The sequence below is a fragment of the Antrostomus carolinensis genome, unplaced genomic scaffold (genome assembly GCF_000700745.2).
Source record: "Antrostomus carolinensis isolate BGI_N321 unplaced genomic scaffold, ASM70074v2 scaffold5784, whole genome shotgun sequence".
Lineage (NCBI taxonomy): Eukaryota > Metazoa > Chordata > Aves > Caprimulgiformes > Caprimulgidae > Antrostomus > Antrostomus carolinensis.
Window position 1 is genome coordinate 12,562 of NW_010312707.1, and position 14,845 is coordinate 27,406.

At 37.3% G+C, this 14,845-nt stretch overlaps 1 protein-coding gene across 1 annotated transcript in view; it reads left to right on the forward strand.

Annotated features, from left to right (window-relative positions):
- Positions 1 to 379: 379 nt before the first annotated feature.
- The window catches only part of LOC104524259 (RB1-inducible coiled-coil protein 1-like), a gene marked incomplete at its 3' end in the record, with an annotated part of 33,584 nt that continues 19,118 nt past the window's right edge, over positions 380 to 14,845 (forward strand). Inside the window, exons 1-3 of the mRNA XM_010167073.1 lie at positions 380 to 502; positions 3,672 to 3,798; positions 4,049 to 4,219. Coding sequence (XP_010165375.1) covers positions 432 to 502; positions 3,672 to 3,798; positions 4,049 to 4,219 — 369 coding nt within the window. The remainder of the gene's footprint in view (positions 503 to 3,671; positions 3,799 to 4,048; positions 4,220 to 14,845) is intronic.

Genomic DNA, 14,845 nt, shown 5'->3' on the forward strand with positions numbered 1-14,845 from the left:
TCTACATAATCTTAGCAAAATAATTTTTTTATTATTATTTTTTGCTAATGCTTCCATATGGTTGAGTGAAAAAACTATGGATAGGGTTGAGGAATGAATACTTACAGCATAGTTCATGCTGCTGTTTGTAAAAGCCAGGTAATGATCTGAGATGGTGGCCTCTGCAACTGAAAGTAGTCTTTTCTTTTTTTTTTTGTTTTTTTAATTCTCCTCAGTGTATATTTTCATGTGTTCTCCTAACTATCCGCATATGCAGAGGCTTACCTTGCCCATGTTTCTGGTCAGAGGAGCATCTGTATCTTTAGATAAAGAACTGTGCAATTTGAGAGCTGATACATTCACTGAACTAACACTTCATTTTTATTTTTTTCCAGTTTCTAAATGATTTTAGCAGTGGAAGTTATAAACTGCAGAGACCTAAAGAAATCATCATGAAGCTATATGTATTTCTGGTCAACACTGGAACTACGCTTACCTTTGATACGGAACTTGCTGTACAAAAGTAAGAAAGTAAATTAGTTGTGTACTGTTTACTTTTTAAATTAAAATGCGGTGAATTGACCCTGACTGAATGCCAGGTGCTCACCAAAGCAGCTCTATCACTCCCCTTGTCAGCTGGACAGGGAGGAGAAGATAGAACGAAAGGCTCATGGGTCAAGATAAGGACAGCGAGAGATCACTCACCAATTACAAAACAGACTTCACTTGGGGAAAAATAATTTAATTTATTTATTATTAAATTATTAATTTAATCAAATCAGAGTAAGATAATGAGACATAAAATCTTAAAACACCTTCCCCCCACCCCTCCATTCTTCTGGGGCTCAACTTTACTCCCAATTTCTCTACCTCCTTCCCCAGAGCCACACAGGGGGATGGGCAATGGGAGTTGTGGTCAGTTCATCACACATTGTCTCTGCCACTCCTTCCTCCTCAGGGAGAGAACTCCTCACACTATTCCCTTTCTCCAGTGTGGAGTCCCTCCCATGGGAGACAGTTCTGCACAAACTTTTCCAATGTGAGTCCTTTCCATGGGCTGCAGTTCTTCACAAACTTACTGTGTCCAGTTCTGGGTTCCCCAGTTCAAGAAGGACAAGGAACTACTGGAGAGAGTCCAGCACAGGGCTGCTAAGATGATGTGAGAACTGAGGCATCTACTGTATAAGGAAAGGCTAAGAGAGCTGGGTCTGTTTAGCTTGGAGAAGAAGAGGCTGAGGGGATATCCCATATCTAAAGAATGGGTGTCAGGAAGATGGTGCCAGACTCTTCTTGGTGGTGTCCAGTGACAGGACAAGGGGCAATGGTCACAAACTGGAAAACAGGAGGCTCAACTTAAACATGAGGAAATACTATTTGGGTGACAGAGCACTGGAACAGGCTGCCTAGAGAGGTTGTGGAGTCTCTGTCTCTGGAGACATTAAAAACCCACCTGGACGTGTTCCTGTGTGTTCTACTCTAGGTGATCCTGCTCTAGCAGGGTGATTAGACTAGATAGTCTTCAGAGGTCCCTTCCAACCCCTACCATTCTGCCAACTGCTCCAGTATGGGTCTTTTCCATGAGGTCACAAGTCCTGCCAGAAAAACTTCTCCATTGTGGGTTTCTTTCTTTCCATGAGGCCACAAGTCCTGCAAGGAGCTGGCTCCAGTGTGGCCTTCCCACAGTGTAACAGCCTCCTTTGGGCATCCACCTGCTCTGGTGTGGGGTCCTCCATGGGCTGCAGGTGGATATCTCCTCCACTGTGGTCCTTCATGGGCTGCAGGGACACAACCTGCTTCACCATGGTCTTTACCACAGACTGCAGGAGAATCTCTGCTCTGGTGCACAGAGCACCTCCTCCCCCTCCTTCTCTGACCTTGGTGTCTGCACAGTTGTTTTTCACATATTCTCCCATCTCTCTCTGGCTGCAATTGTGCAGTTTTTTTCCTTCCCAAAACAAGTGTTTTCCTTTCCAAACAAACGAGCATCTATACTATGTATACTTTTTCCTTGTTCTCCTGTGGGACTCTGATCTAATAAGTAAATAATGTATATTATCATAGTAACCCATACACCTTGGAACTAGCAAGAACCAAACTTACCTACTGTCTTCATATTCTATCACCGATGAAAGAGCTGCTTCTGTGTGCTTGAAAGACTTCTACCATGGATTTTGTGATCAAATCCATTGTTTCCTTTCTCCTGAATTACTGTTTGTAATTTTCATGACTCGCCAAGTTAATCTGGATTTTGAAACTTGTTTGGGGTGGAAGGGCCCTAAGACTGTCTATGCTGATTGTTTTTGTGTGCGTTTCTGCAAAGCCCACTGACACTCAGAGTATTATTGAGTATGAGATAGTGTTTCATCTCAACCATTCTGGATCTGCTGGGTCATTTGCAGGTGTGTCAGCACCCCTGTATGCTGTCTGGTATATTGAGATGTTTTGTTCCTAAATCATGATTTGTGAGGTACAGCCTCTGAACTGCCAGATCAGGCACCTAATAGTTTGGTGTGGGACAACTTTTTACTCAGTTGGATAGTTCTTTGAGAAAGAAGCTTTCCAGTGTCTGAATCACACAAAATCCAAGACTCTTCAGTTGAACAGTTATTCTCTATGTTAGAGCAAGACTAGCTTTCCTGGGTCCTTTGCCTATCTCCTTGTACATGGACAGGCCAACCTGTCTTCCCAAAGCCCATGGAGGTGATAGGTGAATGCTTGCTGTAATGCAGCTGGCGAGTACAAGCTTGTTCTCATGAGATGTTTGTAGTGAATTCATGATGTCATATTGAATCATGGTTATTTTAGATATTTAGATCTTTATTTTTCAAGTACCCTATAGCCAGTAACACTGTTATGCTTCCTGCCAGTTTTATCAGAACCATTGATGCTTCTATTGATTATTCACTTGGTACTCTGAAGCTTTGTAATACCTTTGCACAGGTACTACCCTAGGATATTGTAGTTTGGGTCAGCTACTATATTGTATTCGTACATTCTTGTTTAGTTTGCTGCTTGCCTGTGTCTTCAAGACAAAGTCTAGAACTGTCTAAAATAAGCAGTAACGTTAAACTGTCATCACCAAGAATTAAAGATACAAGCATGGTTTATTGATCTTCTGTTTCCACGTTAAAAGTGTCTGCAATGTTTATATGAATTTGTTGCACATGTGTATATGGATTGTTTAATTTCCTCTTATTGTTAAGTGCTATACTGCACTTCACGTGCAGTAAATCACTCAGAGTTGAGTAGGTGAAATTGTGCTTATATTATGCATAATGAAGTGTTAATTCTCTTGTCTTCTAGGGTTTCAGTATGTCAGCTGTTCATAAACTATATATTCAAAGAACATAATATGACATTTACAGTTATTATCCTAAATGCTGGATGTGACTTAATTGAGAATTTCGGCATGGTGTCAGATCTCCTTGGAAAAAGATCGATGATAACTTACCAGTAATGCAGACGCTGTCTTATTTTAGCTGATAGCTTACTAGCTGGATGTCCGGAGTGCAACACATCACAGCACTTACAAAACTTGGAAATATGTCACTGTGCAGAATAAAAAGTAGTAGTCCTTTAAAAAAAGTTCTGCTTTGACACAGACAAGTCATTTGTCTCTGTAACAGGAATATGTAAAATTAGAGACATATTATATGGTGATAGTGTTGTCTTTTGTTCCAATTTTTTTCTAGTGTGGCTGATCTGAAACATGCAATTCAAACAAAGTACAAGATTGCCATTCAGCACCAAGTACTGGTTGTCAATGGAGGAGAGTGTATGGCACCGGACAGGAGAGTGTGTAGTTACAGTGCTGGAACAGTAAGTGCATACTGCATTCTTCATCTAAACTGTCATTTATAGGGGAAGAAAAATGTTTTACTATGGGATTTTAAAATATTTTTCTGTAATGAACTGTTGGTTGGATTTCTTTGCTTTGAGAAACGGATGTTTATGTATTCCACTTGTAGATTTAAATGTGTTCTTAAGACACGTTACCCCAATATAATTGATGATTGAACAGTATGTTGCCTTTACTCAGTGTTTGGTTTCGTTTTCTCTTTGAGTGTAGGATACCAACCCAATTTTTTTATTCAACAAAGAAATGATCTTGTGTGAACGTCCACCAGCTATCCCCAAAACCACATTTTCAGCAGAGAATGAGATGGAATTGAAAGTAGAAGAATCTCTCATGATGCCTGCAGTGTTTCATACAGTAGCATCACGCACGCAGCTTGCTGTGGTAAGTAAATTCTTACTGTACTTTCATACTGAAGAAAAATAACCTTTTTATATGTCAAAGGGAAAGCTTGATGTTAATTATGAAATAGTTTGTTCAAAAGACAGTAAGAATCACATATTAGTGTTATATTCTTCAGAGCCTTTGTCTTCACATTTCAAGGTGGGTATTGAAATGCACTTGCTTCTTTAGCATCTTCAAGGCTTCTTTCAAAAGCGTATTGTAATACAGCTTTATGGTTGTGTATGTTTACAGCATTTGCAAAATAAAAGCAATCTGATTGCTTTGGACCCATGCCTTAATGCTCTTCCTTATTTTCTGTGTCTTCGGTTTGCCTCAACTTGCAAACAGAAAAGTTTGTTACTTTGGAAATGTTGTTAACCCAAATAGAAATTTAGCAGTATAAATTTTAAAAGCACCTTGCCAAGATTCTGTTTCATCTTATATATCTGAACAACTGATGAGGAATTAAAAACACTAAGCTTCCTTTTCCTAAAATTTAGGTCTTTTATTATTGAATACTGGCTTTTATTTGCATAGAAAGCAAACTTGTCAGAATTCCAATTTGATTACTTTATATTATTTTGATATAAGGTACTAGTTCCCTGCAACATGGTCAGTAAGTGTGCATGCAATGGCTGCATGTTCAATAGTGACACGGTGCTTTCAGTAGCTGGACTGAATGCTTTTCTTCATGTTATGAAATACTGCCCTAATTTTCCTTTTCAAATTTTACATTTAAATGTGTTAAATATTTTTCATGTGTCTGAAGATTATTTAAACTTTGAACAGCTGGGAGTTGGGGAATGGTTAGATGTAGCACTTAGCACAAAATGAATAGTAATATATGTTTTTAGCATGTTTTCTTGGTAGTAAAGTTTCTTGGTTTCAGTGATGACTTTAATGCAGTCCAAAAGAATATTTAGCACTTAGATTAGCTGTTTTTTTCATAGAATCATAGAATGGTTTTCGTTGGAAGGGACCTTTAAAGGTCATCTAGCCCAACCCCCCTGCAGTGAGCAGGGCCATCTTCAACCAGATCAGGTTACTCAGAGCCCTGTCCAGCCTGACCTTGAATGTTTCCAGGGATGGGGCTTCTACCACCAATCTGGGCAACCTGTTCCAGTCTTTCACCGCCCTCATTGTAGAAAATTTCTTCTTTTAATCTAGCCTAATCTACCCTCTTTGAGTTTAAAACCATTAACCCTTGTCCTGTCACTACAGGCCCCACTAAAAAAATTGTCACCATTTTCTTATAGGCCCCCTTCAAGTATTGAAAGGCCGCAGTAAGGTCTTTCAGGCCAGAGCCTTCTCTTTTATAGGATGAACAGTCCCAGCTTTCTCAGCCTTTCTTCATAGGAGAGGTGTTCCATCCCTCTGAAAATTTTTGTGGCCTTTCTCTGTGCTGAGGACTCCAGAGCTGGATGCAGTACTTGACGTGGGGTCTCACCAGAGTGCAGTAGATGGGCAGAATCACCTAACCAGGTCCAGGTCTCTCTTGTGTTGGGGGCTCCAGAACTGGACGCCGTACTCCAGGTGGGGACTCACGAGCGAGGAGTAGAGAAGGAGAATCACCTCCCTTGACCTGCTGGCCATGCTTCTTCTGATGCAGCCCAGGATATGGTTGGCCTTCTGGGCTGCAAGCGCACACTGCCGGCTCACGTCCAGTTTTTCATACACTAGTACCATTTTTAGTACTGTGCAGCTGAATTCCGAGAAAAGTGCTAAGTCTTGCATATAGTACAGAGTTTTTTTTGTTTTCCCCTTTTCCTCCTGACCTGTCAAAAGGGGCAAAGTCAGCCTAAATAATCTGACCTTGACATACTGTCTGATTTAAGGATTGAGTCCAGTAGACTGTTCCTCACTCCTCCACCTGTTGACAGTTGTGGCTGAATTAGTAGAAAGGACCTTGAGTTATTAGGGATCTGTGAATCATTTGACTGTCATATGGAGAAGAGTGGATATCAATGTGGGTTCAGCTAGTAGTGGGAGGCTTTAGTTTGTGCTCTTTAGGAGTGTGAAGATTCTGGCTTTAGCAACTGAAAGTGCTTTAAAATAATTTTTTGTGAGGTGTTAAGAGGATCTTAGTAAAATGTCAGCAAGACTGGTATCTGTTAAATGTTTAACATTGATTTGATATGAAAGAAAGGCTGTAATAATTACTACAGTCTTCCTATTTCTTCTTTACTTAGGGTAGTGGAAGTGAAAGGTGGTGGTATCCAGTCTCGCATTTCTTGTTGTTGATATTTTATCTTCGTTCTTCATCCTATCCCTGATTTTGTGGTCTTAAAGATTCTTAATTTTGATTTTAATCTGGAGAAGTTAGTATAGATAGATAGAACAGATGTAGTTCCTCTGGAGTAAGCTTTTTATTTTCCAGGAGTTTAAGAAAAAATACTCCTACTTAGACTTGAAAGGAATTTAGTGCTACCTTCTCTTCCCCCTTGATTCTGAATGATGTATTAATATGCAGACCAAGCAAGTTTATTGCAGTGTTTCTGCTTTTAAATTAATTATTTTTATCTCTACTGGCTTGTTTAAGTCTTCTGTAAGGGAAGCCCATATTTCAGAAATACTCTTAAAAGTCTTTGTGTGGAGTACAGCTTTTGTTGGCCAACTGGAGCTATAATATTTAGCTAGACACTGAAAAGTTTATCTATAGAGAGTGATCCTGAGCGGATTTACAAGAAGAAAATATATCTTTCCGTACTTGATGGCATCTATTCATATTATTATGGGATGGAGGGAGGAATTAGTATGTAAAAGTCTTTAAACATGGATTTTAGTAGAATGGAGGTTTTATTTTTGGCCTGCAGATTTATCTTGAAAAAGATTATTCTCTTCGCCACTTCTTCCAGTTCTTCCTTGCTTGTTAAAAGGCTACAATGATAGTAGAATTTTCTGTGAAAAACTTAGAAATTTATTTAAGATTAAATAGGTAGTAATATTCTTAAATCTGATACACTTTTATATCCACAGGTAATTTTATCCAAGATTTTAAATCTCTCAAAGTTATAGGCTCTGTGTTAGGCTGTTAAAATGCATGGAGTACTTCTTTAGGAGGTCAGGAGAATTACAAAAACATAATGTATGGTGGAAGATTAGTAAATAGACTATCATGACTTTAGATGTACCAAGGTGTGAAAACTGTGTAAACGAGTATTGCAGTATTGTACTAAAGCAGTTTTTCATGATGCCTGCTTGAAGCATGTTGAGCGGTAATTTAGAAGAAACCGAGGGAGGACAGGGAATGTGGTTAGAACATTAATCTTCTTCAAGGTTCACCATAAGCCTCTTGTCTGTGAGGAAGAGAGAACATGGGATATTAATCCTTCTCAAAATTGATTAAGATCTGGAGAGAGCTAAAAAGGATCTGAACCTCTGTAGTTGTGAGACTCTGAACCTCTGTAGTTGTGAGACTGATGCATCCAAATCCACACTGAGAATCCTGTAGGTAGACTTCCTGCAAAATGGACATGAAAAATCTGCTTTAAAGCTTTGTCTTTTTATTAATTTTAGAGAGACAATAACCTGCTTTACCAGAAAAGCAGAGTGGCAGTACTTGATGAAGAACTTTTGCCTGTTGTAATTATTTAGGGTAATTTAATTAATTAAATTTAATTAATGTTTATCACTAATACATGATAAAAACGTTTTGTATTGGGAAAATAAAATTTACAGTCAAAATCATTGCTCCTGACGGAAAGTCTTAACCTATTCTTGTCAACAATAAGAAACAGTGATGTATAACTATGGAAAAGTAGTGGAGAATATTTGATAGCTACCATTTGCTGCTTAACTTGGTATCTATTCTGACCAGAGGATATGCAGTATGATTTTAAAATCAGACTTGATTTGAAATTGTAAACAGTATGTGGAATAGTAAAACTTGCATAGAAAATGTCTGGTAACTTATTGTGCAAGAGCTCCTGGCTGTCTCTTGTATTTGATGCCCTACATCTACTTTAGTAATAGGCAAATTTGTTATGTGGAAGATTATGAATATTTCAGGGTGTGAAGACTTTTATTTCTATCGTGTTTTTTCCTCATTTTAAGCCTGACTGAAAACCATATAATTTAATCATATTTTTTTTGCATCTGTGACTTGAACTGTATACTACTTGGCAACTATGCTGTAGAACTGTAGGAAAGGTGATTTTTTTTTACTTTACCTTACTGTGAACATTATTTGTACTGTGGAGAAAAGTGTATAGATATTTCTGATTCACTTTTTCTGGTCCATACTTTGTATACAGTGGTATATGGCCTTTAACTTTTTTTTTTTTTCCACAATAAGTAGTTCTAGATAGTCCTTTAACATGTATTTTAATTAATCCATGTCTTTATGTCGTCTCCATTGATTTTTGCCTGTCTAAAACTGATCACTGTTGATTTAAATTCTGCTTTTGCTTTTTGCATTTTTTTGCTGTAGTTTTCAGATATCCTTACTTACTAATCGGGTATAAACAAAAGTCATCTTTTAGTTCACAGTGGAGGCCCTGGCATTTTTATGGCCTTTTGTCCATATATGTCTAAAGTATAGGTATGTGTAAAAGCCTTTGATTATTTATTTATTTATTTTCCCAAATTAAACTAATTTCATTAACTTATATGTAGCCTTTCTTAGATTTTAATGACTCCTAACCAAAATCATTCCTGTGAGAAACTTACTGCATCCTGTTTGGTTTTCCAATATCCTATGATTATCATATCAAGACATCTCATTTTTTTTTTTCTTTTTTACTTTCATGATTTTAACATCTATACAGATTTTCTTAAGTTCCTGTTGATTACATGAGATCTCATTATGTAGAATTCATAGTATAAAGATTCAGTAGCTTGTAAGAAGATATGTCTGTTACCTTAACGTCTTCCTTTACCAACTAAACTGAAAATCCTGCTATAGGTTTTGTCACATGTGGTGCAATGTCTTTATCTTACAAACTTTTTTTATCAGTTCCTTTTTGGTTGGTGTTTGTTGCATCTACTGTCTGCCTTTTAAATCTCAGTTAAAGCAACTTTCTAAGCCTATTCTCGTTTTATCCACCAGTATACTGGTAACTTACCTTTGAGATGTCTGTGCCTAAAGGGTTACAGGTTGGTTTTTTACAACTGGCCTAGTTTCCATCCTCTCTTCCAATTCAGCAGTTTCGGCCTTGAGCTGTAGTGTGTGGACAATGAGGTGCACAGTGTGTTTGCAAAAAGTTACGTACACACCAGCTTAGGAGAAGACAAGCTGTTCTCTACACAGCACATTGTGCAATAAACTACGTTGTGTGAATCTGGTCTAATCTTGTGGTCTTTTAACACTACTGCTTAAAATGATTTCTGGTAGCTTAGCCTTTAGAAAGGGATTGTTTATTAGTGATCTAAATGAAGTTCCTGTGTTACTTGTCCCAGAAGAAGGATATTGGAAATTTGGAGTTTTTGTTAGTGAATATGTTTCACATTTCATATGATAGTGATGCTGTCATCATCAAACTGTCAATTCCAGTCAGTTTTACTTTGAGAAATGGGGAAGTGGGTAGAAACTGTGTGGTCGTTTCATTTGACTGCCTAAAACTATGATTCTAGTCATAGTACCCAGGTCATTCTTGGTTTAGTTCCCAACACTTTGCAATACTTAAGCCAAGAAGTATAGTCATGCTTCCTGGAAGCTGCATATCTACTGTTCAGAGAAATGCTGTTTTACTTCTACTAGAAAGCTGTTTTGAGATCTTCTGGAAAAGTTACTTTAAAATGTTAACGTTCTTTAGGGTGTTCTAATGTTTGTAACAATTCTGTAGCTAAATTAATGCTATTCATTCTTTTTGGCTAAATAATTAGTCTAATAGCCAGATACACTTCTAGCTCTTCCACGGAAGTCCAGACTTCTTTAGAACTCAGATAAGCGATAAATCTCATAATCTTTTAAAGTAATCGAGCTGGATGGGGTTAAAATGAAGTAGATTTTAGTTAGTCCTAAGGTGTACTGAGAGATCTACCCTGAGATGTACTAAAAGATTCCACATTTATTTTGGTTGGCCTTTGTAGCCATAATTGTTACATCAAACTTTTAGAAAATTCACCAGAAGAAAAAGATCAAGGCTTGGCATCAAGCTAGTTGACGTTATCACTTACCTTGTACCATGTATTAATGCCCTGGCTGTGGTGGTTTATAATTTCCTCAGTATTTTTTCACTGGTAAATTCTGTCACTTCTAGCCTGCTTTTAATGTCAGAGCCAAGAGCTGGTGAAAACAGTACTGAAAAAAAAAATAATTAAACTACAATTTACAGAATAGCTTGTTCTGTATTAAGCTGATTAAATAAATACTCTCTGAATATGTAGTAAGTCGCGAACTCTGTGGACAAATGTCCAAAGGATGCAGTCACCAAAAATGACCAATATTAAAGGAGAATGGAATAATCAGCTGTCTAATGAAAGGAGAGAAATCCCCATGAGATATCAGTCTCCCTCACAGTGAAGTTAACTGTTCCAATTACAGTTTTTAAAAGCTGAAATAAAGTGGTTAATCTATTAGCTTTACTGATGTTTTAGTTGCAGGTGCATGAATTAGAGATAATAGCCTTGGTTACTAATTTGGTAAGCAACATAATGGTTACCTTTTGTGGAAGCATTTATCTGCTGTTATAATGTAGGGCACGTGTACTTTCACTTTCAAGGAACTTTTTTGTTGTCCTGAGGTTGATTTTTAGGGTGACTGAAACCTGTAAGGAGGCCTTTTTACAGGAATTCAGACATATGGCAATAGAGAACTTTGGTGACTTGTTTCCTTTTACCACAGGGTTGTAGAGAATGGAAAGAACCCTGCATTTCCTGAGAACTTTTGTTCTTTAGAGGTAAGTCCAAAGACCACTGCGGTGGTTTATCCCCAGCCAGCTATTAAGCACCACATAGCCACTCGCTCACTCCCCCCTAGTGGGATAGGGGAGAGAATCAAAAGAGTAAAAGTGAGAAAACTTGTGGGTTGAGATAAAGACAGTTTAATAGGTAATACAAAAGCCACATGCACAAGCAAATCAGAACAAGGAATTCCTGTGTAGTGAATTCACTACTTCCCATCTCCAGGAAGGCAGGGCTTCATCATGTGTAATGGTTTCTTGGAAGGACATTGCTCTGTATGTCCTCTCCTTCCTTCTTTCTTCCCCCAGCTTTATATGCTGAACATAACATCATACGGTATGGAATATTCCTTTGGTCAGTTGGGGTCAGCTGTCCCAGCTGTGTCCCCTCCCAGCTTCTTGTGTACCCATAGCCTACACACTGGTGGGGTGGTGTGAGAAGCAGAAAAGGCCTTGACTCTGTAAGCACTGCTCAGCAGTAGCAAAAAATCTCTGTGTTATTAACATTGTTTTCAGCACAAATCCAAAACACGGCCCCACACCAGCTACTATGAAGAAAATTAACTCTATCCCAGCCAAAACAGGCAAAATCACTTAAGATAAACAGACCTTCCCCATTTTTTTTTCTTTTTTTAGAATTACAACAGTAGGATGCAAAGAGGAAGTCTTGAAATTGGTGGGAAATGCTTTACCAGTTAATTTCTATTTTAAATAAAACATACTTTGTTGCTTCTACTGATTTTGGTTGAAATGTACTACATGGAAGTAGTTGTAACCAGAAGAATCACCTAAATTTAAGTTATGGTGATCAATGGAAATAATTCAAGTAAACATTTTGTTAAAGCACCCAGCCAAAGATAAAATATTTTTGTGAATTTACTGAAAAATCAGGAAGTACCTTTATTTGCTGAAGATGCTTTTATTTACTATTCAAGATACCGTCATATTGAGATTAGCCTGGGTTCGTCTGGTCTTGTACTGGTAGTGGTGCTTCTTGAGGTCCACGTTCCAGTGGTGTGGTGAAGCTCTCTGTGTTCTGGGTATGTTGGTGTAGCCAAGTAAGATGGACGTAGCTCTGCGTGGCCACTGAAGTGAATTTTTTTGCTCTATGATCCATTGGTTGTCTGCCAATTACCCTTGAGTGGATCTGTGAAAAATCAGTGACAAAAGCAAGCCTGTTGTTAGGCAGGCTTCATTTTCTGTGCTGGAGCTGGCAACTTTACTGAGAAGTGTTAAAACATATGTTGGATTACAGACCTTTGTTTATATGCCTGACATAATTTCTTTTTTAGACTTTATTCATTTAGGAGAGAGCTGCTTAATTCTTTCCTGCATACAGACATACTGGTTATGTGAAATAGATCGATCTTGATCCTTCTAAAGTAGACTGAGGTCTCCCCATAAATGTTGTATATGGAGGTGGTAGCAAGAACAAGCCAAATCACTTGAAGATGTATTTCAGTAGTGATGGAATGATAAGAGAGATATATCTGTGTAGTTCTTAATTTCTTAACTAGTTTAAGCTATAGAAATACTCCAGAAGAAGCAAAAAGCTTCACCACTTCATTTTCTTGCTGCACACTCTCAGATTTTGAAAGCAGAGTTGTAGGATTGACTGAAACAGTGTTTTCTTCTTAACCTCTCAATGCAGCATTAAAAAAATAAGACAGTGGTTTAACACAGAGTTCTTGTTCCCTGCACTGGTGTCTGTTTAATATAATCTTAAGAATGAAATGTTGCTGATAGGTGGAAAAGTAGTACTGTTTGAACTTTATTAAAACCATCTACTCTGAATTCAGAGTAATCTTCTTTACTATTTGAACGTAATGAGCTTATTTCATGATATTGCCTAAGGAACCAGCATCCGAAGCAGTACTGGGTTCCTGTGGACTCTAATTGTGTTTGGATTCATCCATACAGGCAAAATTCTACTGTCTGCCCCCTACCACCCAGAGAGAATTTCTTCGTCACTTGGGATACATGTGTAAAAATAACTTTGGGATGATGATAATATGGAATGCTATTGTAATATCTTGCGTATGTGCCCTGAATAGTCACGTCTCTGTTGAGTTGTACAATTTGATTTATAGTGTATTAGCTTACAGGTAACTTTGAAAACATGCTATTTGAAAGAAACTTAGTTATCTTTTCAAGCTAATTAATTTTGAGCTCGATGTTAGTTCAGTTTGAGCTCTAAATAGTTCAGAAAAAAACATCTTTTGTCTCTCAGTGTAGTATTTGTGATTGCTTTCATAATGAAATTTTTTGTTTTAATGTCCACATCTGCATATACAACAAGATGTTCACCTGACAGTGGATACCTTGTTGAATACTTAGACGGCATTGGGGTATTTTTATATAATGGTTCCTTATGGGAAGTCTCTGTTAAATGACAGATCATGACACTTACTAGAATGTCCTTCTGTTACATCATTTCTGAAAAATAAAGAAATATTTATTTGCCACTCTGGGAAATACTGTTGTTTACTCTTACTTTGCTAGGAGTCAGACTGCTGGGACACAGGCTTCTGGTTTGGTTAAATTAAGGTAAATCACCACAGGTTAGACTCATAGATGCAGAGTGTCAGTACCAGTCATTAGTAGTATAACAAGCAATCTCAATTGTAATGTTTGTTTGTTTTTTTTTTCCTACTAAAATTTAGTAACTTGTGACTTCTGTTTTGTGTTTTGCCGAGGAAACAACCTTGTTAAAACTAAAATCTTGAATTGATCACACTTAGATTCATCAAGAATGACTTATAATAAAGCTTCATAGGACAATACTAACTTGTAACTTTTTACTTCCATTGTGAAGAAAATAAATAGATCTAGCTAAAAAAGCAAACACTGGCCACTAGTTAAGAGTATGTCTCAAGGTGAAAAGTCTGGCCATATCAAGCCTAGTGTATACATTTCCTTATTACACAGTTAAGCTGTGCCATGCTAAGTGAGTTTGCCCAAAGGGAAATAGAATTAACAAAAGCCTCTATCCAGGGCTTTTAAAGAAACGTTTTTGTTTGAAGGTGGGAGAAGTCCAGTCTTTACTTTCCCCTATAAAATGTGATACTTAATTGAAGGAACTGCATAAAAAGACTTCATAATCAGTGATCTTACAAATGGCTTATATTGTTTTGGTCTTGAAACTACTTTGTGGTTCTGCATATGCTGTCACTTCTGGAAATTGCCAGTAGTTTGGAGGAAGATTGGTTTTGGGAAGAGACTAGTGTTTCTAAATTGAAAGTAAAATGCTTGTGTACGTTCCCAAGACATAGTGTTTGTAAATTGAAAGTAAAATGCTTATGTACATTCCCAAGACATACATTAGAACAAAATGGGGACATTCACTCACCTTTTCATCTTCATATTTTTGGTGTATTTTTAGTATACCTTAGGGTAAACCAGCTTGTTCTTTTGGTTCTTAATATGATAATTAAGGAAGCAGTAATTCTGCTTTTTTTATATGCTGTGGAATTTGCCTTTGTGTAACTTGTGTACAAAGTGAATTTAAGAAAATAATAATAAATTTTTCAAGTTGTCAATATTGCATTAGTCAGCTTATGTGAATTTAAGTTGTATAGATGAACTGGAGATAGTCTGAAGAAAATTACTTGCAGATTTCAGCACTATCTGAGTGCTGTCCCAGTTGTGTTATTGGTTGATTTTGATTTAAGAAGCAAGATTTCATGTAGCAAAAAAAATAACTGTTCTTTTCACAGCAGAAATCCTTGTTTTCATGTGCATAGAAAATGACAAAAGTTCCTAAAACAAGAAGATAAATAGCATC